The sequence below is a fragment of the Malurus melanocephalus genome, unplaced genomic scaffold (genome assembly GCF_030028575.1).
Source record: "Malurus melanocephalus ecotype Western Australia unplaced genomic scaffold, MMel_1.1 scaffold_351, whole genome shotgun sequence".
NCBI lineage: Eukaryota > Metazoa > Chordata > Aves > Passeriformes > Maluridae > Malurus > Malurus melanocephalus.
The window spans coordinates 143230-148988 of NW_026623583.1; the positions used below are offsets into that span (position 1 = coordinate 143230).

Here is a 5759-nt window from a genome sequence, read left to right on the forward strand (position 1 = left end):
TACTAAGATCATATGCCACATGTGATTWATCTCTTCCCCACTTTTTATCCTTTTATTAGCAAGATTTTAAACATCCAGGGGATCTCCACAGCATTCTGTAGGGTCAGATTAAAGGGCTGAAAGCACTTAGCACAGGTGGCTGTGTGTGCAGAATTCAAGGCCTTAACAAGGTGCTTCTTGCTGCTCTCGGGTGACCACACGTCCCTCCAGGATTCCCAGCAGCATCAGCTCCCTGCAATCCWGCAGATCAGCACATCCCTGAGAAGTGTGGCTGTTTTCAGGCCATTTCCCTGCAGTTCTCTGCCAGCACTGCTCTAAAGAGATGATCAATGACAGAAAAGGACAGGGAACGCTGCGCCGTTATTCCCCAGTGGAGAGGAACACGTTAAGCATCCCTTTCCCAGAATCCTGGAGATTGTTGAGCTCACTGTGGGATGTGGCTCTGTCCTCCTCAGTGGCCACGTGTCCTTGTCACCTTCCTTCTCATCCTTGTGCAGATGGGCAAACACAGCCAGGTGACACACACAGAGCACTGGGTGGGTCTGTGTCCCCAGCACAGACTGTTCATACAAGGGTGCCCAGAAGGCAGAGAAATCCCCAGATTGTTTGCAATCACGGATGGGAGGTGGGCACAGAGGGAGGAGAGCAGGATGGCTGCTCTGGAGGGCAGCCCCGTGCATAGATCAGCTCATGGTCACTGAGGAACAACTCCTCAGAGCAGAGGTGAGGTGTCCACCCAGATTAAAAGGCAGAGGTTCAGGCAGAGCCCAGTGATCCTGGACAATGCTGCAGGAAGCTGATGGACAAGGGGCCTTACTTTGCACCTTTTGACACTGCTCAATTAATTCTTTTCCAAAGACAATTCCAGGATACCATGCAAGGTGGGCACCAATATTTTGTGGCCAACCTTGTCCTCAGTGTCCTTTTCTCTTTGCTGCAAGAGGAGATCTCAGTTTAATTYATCATGCCTGCAGCTTTAAGGTTAGACTAGAATACAGACAAAATAATAATTATTGCTCTGAAGCTCTTCTGGAGAAGGCAGCATGAGGAAATTTCCTGCTAACACAAGAAACAAATCCAGGAGAAGGTGATGAGTAAATGCTTTCACCCTGTTACTTCTCCAGGATYAAAAGCCCCTTGCCTAACCCAACATCCAACTGTCACATGATAAAAAATGTATGAGATCTCCTGAACATAGAAAAGATTGTGTGTGGCAGCATAAGCACTTGATTGAAATGCATAATTAATACCTTCAGTCTCATGYTGGAACACAAGACCCTTAGGGCAGCTTGTCCAAGACTCACATTTTGCACCAAGGCAGCTGATTAGTGAAACTGTGCTGGTAACTTTTCCCTTTTGGACAAGCAAAAATAAGTTTGAAGCTTGTCTGTGAATTTTGGGGGGTATCTTGGACATATCTGAGGAGCCAATGAGTTAAAAAAACTTCCCACAGTCCCAAACCCCAGGCACATCTGTTATTGAACAATTAAMTTTTACTTACCAAGAATGCATTTGGTATGTAAAAACAAGTTAAAATTGCATATTGATGGTGGCCATAAGGTGTAGAAAATGCTGTGCTTGTGCTGAGGGGTGCAGCGTGGTGKAAGCACCTGAGCCCACCCTGCTTGTGGTGCAAAACTTCACGGATTCAGAAAAAAAAAACCGGACAACGCTTCCGTAGGTTTGACTGTAAATGATGCCTTTATATTGTACCCAGTGCACACAGAACACTGCTGCTCTCTTTGACCACGGTAATTTAGTAAAATGCTCAGAATATGGATTAATTTGAGGCCTGTAAAAAATACAGTTCAGTTCTGGACCAAACATAACTGTCTTGGTAGTTTTGATCTTAATTTCTGCTTTTGAAGGAACATTAATCCAATTTGGGGTTTTTTTCAAGTATATATTCCAAGATTTAACTGGCTTATTTCAGTTTGGTAGCACTGAGTTGGGTTTTTTTTTGTTCTAAGTGATGGTAATGACAGCTAAATGTCAGCTTCATTTTTATCTTAGCTCAGAATATAAACAGAAAAGTATATAAAAAGGAAAATGTCCTGTTACACTCTSTGAAAGTTCTTTTTCTGTGTACCCTATGCCAAACAGTTTTGATTCTGCAGGTGACTCTCAGTCCAAAAGCCACACCAAGACATTTTTCTCATTAAATTATTTTCCATATTTTGCTTCTAGTGCAGAGAAAACACTGCTATTAACATAAATGCATAAAAAAACTGAACCTGGAACTTCATTTCATCAAGAAAAACCCCAACAATATTTTTATATAACATTTGGGATATATTTTATGTCAAAACATGATCACCAGTCAAACTAGTGCCATCTAAACCCAAGACATGACTGTGGCTTCTAAAATAAAAAAATCAGAACAAAACTAAATTTATTATAGCTCTGCCTTCATTAAACACCATGTGTTGGTGATTAAAACACAACAAAACTCTAGTAATTCTTCAAAAGTGTCTACTAAATAGAATAAAAAGAATAAGAGAACAATTAACATTTAGTCTGTTACATTAAAAAATTGGATGTACGTATTCCTATTGCCTGTTAGCTTTACCTAAGCCTTCAACTACTACAAAAATAATAAAAAAGAAAACTCATTGTTGAAAGTCAAAAACATTCAAATCAGTTGATACAACATTACAGTACAGTCAACTAACATCATTCAGGGTCTCCTTTTCTCAGGGTTGAGTCCTCAGCCCAGGGTCACAAACCAACCTCGTTCACAGCAGTCCAAAACTGAGGGTTTGGAGAGTGAGATCCACCCTGCCATGGCTCTGGGAGAACGGGGTGGGCTCACCCAGCCTCTCCTTTTCATTCAGCACTGGAGTTAGGACAGCGTTAAGTTTAGCACAATAAAAAAAAAAAAAATTAAAAAAAAAAAAAAAGGAAAAAAAAAATAAAATAAAACAAACAGAGAATTGGAAGCTAGGTGAAGCTGCCATTTGTGTCAACCCATTGCGATACGCTATACTAAAAAATCCTGAAATATCCACCTGTCCTCACCGCTCTGCCACGGGCTAGCAAAGTCAAAAATACAAAAGTCTTCAACTCGTCGTTTTTGCAGAATAAAGCAAAAAAGTCTTTGTGCTCCTTACTACCAGAAGCAAAATATCCTCTGAGTTACCACATGTAATAGCTTCTGGATGTGTCGACTTGGGTCGGCTTGGTCTCTGCAGAGCCATCYTTGTCTTTTTCACTGTCACCTTCCCAGAGATTAATAAGTGGAGGGTAGAGCTCGTTCAGGGGGATTGAAGAGGTCTTTTGCATATATTTTTTCAATGAGTGGTGGTAGTTTTTTCTCTTAAACCTTTTTGCAATATAAACAGAGACGGAGGCCAGGCTGATGACAGCAAACATGGAGCCCATCACCGCTGCCAGGGCCGTGCTGGTTTCCTGGTCGGAAACGTCCAGCGCGAAAGCCGCGTTTTTGGTGGTGACGTTGACGCAGGATCTCTGCGTTTGCTGGTGGATGTTGGACACTGTCAGACACACCTCGTAATCCGTGGAGGGCTGTAAATGCGTCAGGTTGTACTCGTGCACGTCCACCGGGACCCTGGCCGTGTAGGTGATGTGAGGGTTGTCGATCTTCATCGTGGCCGATGACCATTTTAAATTGGAAGTCATCACGTTGGAATTGACTTTCCAAGAAACCAGGATGGAGTGGGATTCTGCTTGTTTGACGTAGATTTTGAGAACCTGGGTGCTGTCCAGGAGCGTCCCGTTGACCCGGATGGTGGCGACCCTCGTGTCGGCCCCTTCGATGTTCTGAGCCACGCAGGTGTACCTCCCGGAGTCCTCCACCTGGATGTTGGAGATTTCCAAGGTGCCCTCGCTGCTCAGCTTGTATTTGTCAGAGAGGCTTTCCACGGTGACTTTATTGCCCAGAGGAGTGACCCAGTAGATTTCTGGCTCAGGCTCTGCCATGGCCCGGCAGTCTAAAAACACCGTCATGCCGATRTCCAGGTTTAAGTGATTGGGAAAGGTCTCGTGGGAGATCATTGGAAGACACTGCTCGTTTGAATCCTGTATTAGCACCTCCTTGACCTGCTGCCCCCGGTACTCGGGGGGCATGGCGCAGAACATGGACAGGGGCTCCATGAAGCGGATGTTGGTCTTGTTGGAGTTGATCCAGTGGATGACGCAGTCGCACCTGAGCGGGTTGGTGTGGATGCTGATCTCGCGCAGGTTCGGCAGCGACTCCACTGTCTTTTCGTAGACGGCGTTGAGGGCGTTGTTGTTGAGCATGAGGCTCTCCAGGGCGGGGACGTTGCGGAAGGCCAGGCGATGGATGTAAGACAGCTTTGGGTTGTTGGTGGCTTCCAGCTTTGTGAGCTCAGGCAGGTTGTCCAGYGCGTACCTATCGACAGACACTAGCTCTCCCATGTTGTTGATCCCGAGCTCCTTCAACCTGAGCATGTTTTTAAAATCCCCTTCTTGAATTTTATGGATTGGATTCTTGTTGAGATCCAGGAATTTTAAATTGGGAACTTTCTCAAGTGCAAGCTGAGGAACTTTTACCAATTTGTTGTCATAAAAGGAAAGACTTTCGAGACTATCCAAGCCTACTAAGGCATTGCCAGGGATGTCTGTGAGGTACATACCTGCCAAAACGAGACTCCTTAAGTTTGAGAGTGGTTTGAAATTCATATCAAGTATTCCAATCACTGGGTTTTCTCCAATCATGAGAATCTCTAAGTTGGGAGTAGAATCAAACCAACGGCTGTCAATAACCTTTAACTTGTTGGAGTTGAGGTGYAACCTCAGGAGATTCTTCAGGCCAGAGAAGGCGTTGGCGGAAATGCTGCTGATCTGGTTGTGATTGATGTAGAGCTCCTGCAGGTTGCAGAGGTCCTGCAGGCAGTAGTCAGTCATCTCCGTGATCTGGTTCTCCTCCAGGTGCAACGTCGTMAGCTGGGTGAGATTGGAGAGCCCCACATCTCTGATACTCGTGAAGTTATTTTGTGAAAAATCCAATTCTGTCAGATTGAAGAGCTGTTGGAGCTCGTCTGTGGTCTTTGCGATGTTGTTGCTCTGTAACAGAAGGACTTGGGTGTCACTGGAGAGGTTGCTGGGGATTTTTGTTAACCGCAGGTCATTGCAGTCAACTGTGGTGGCTTCCCTGTACGTGGACTGGGGTGTAAACCAGGGCCTGATTTCACAGACACAAAGCTGTGGACATTCGTTGCTCTGTATGGAAGACTCAGTTAATGAATTCATTAACAATTCTAGCACCACCTGGCACACAGTTAAAACAACTCTGACCTTTGCCATGCTGGCCAGCGAGGGAGTTCAGCTCCGCAGGCCCCTAAAATCCCCACGGAGAGAGAGGGTGATCCTCTATCAGGCAGAAAATGTAAAGCTTGACGTTTAAGGTGAAAGGCTTGGACATCCAGAAAGGTGAAAGATGATTTTCTGAGTTTAGAGAAGTTAAGAAATGCTCTGAAGACTCTYAGCTGCTCCTYGGTGTTTCAGAATCTTCYGCAAATCAGWGTCTGAAGGTGKTCCTGAAAGCAGATTAGGGTATATGTTATGCTCAGCTCATATACAGTTCATCTATTATTTACTTTCTTCAACCTTTAAAAAAACAAATCTGAAAATAATCATTATTGTAACAGTAATCTTCTACAAAAATCCTAGTCTGGTATAGGTAAATTATGGGGAGTTTGGAGCCCTCTCCTGCTTGGGGTTTCCATGAAAAATCTCTCTGAATGGATTACCTAAAAATAAAAGTCTGGGATACCTTT

At 44.5% G+C, this 5759-nt stretch overlaps 1 protein-coding gene across 1 annotated transcript; it reads right to left on the reverse strand.

Annotated features, from left to right (window-relative positions):
* Window positions 1-1667: 1667 nt before the first annotated feature.
* Window positions 1668-5464, reverse strand: LRRN1 (leucine rich repeat neuronal 1). Its single transcript, XM_057378266.1, has one exon. The coding sequence runs from the start codon at window positions 5284-5286 to the stop codon at window positions 3136-3138; it is 2151 nt and encodes a 716-aa protein (XP_057234249.1). The 5' UTR covers window positions 5287-5464; the 3' UTR covers window positions 1668-3135.
* Window positions 5465-5759: the final 295 nt, after the last annotated feature.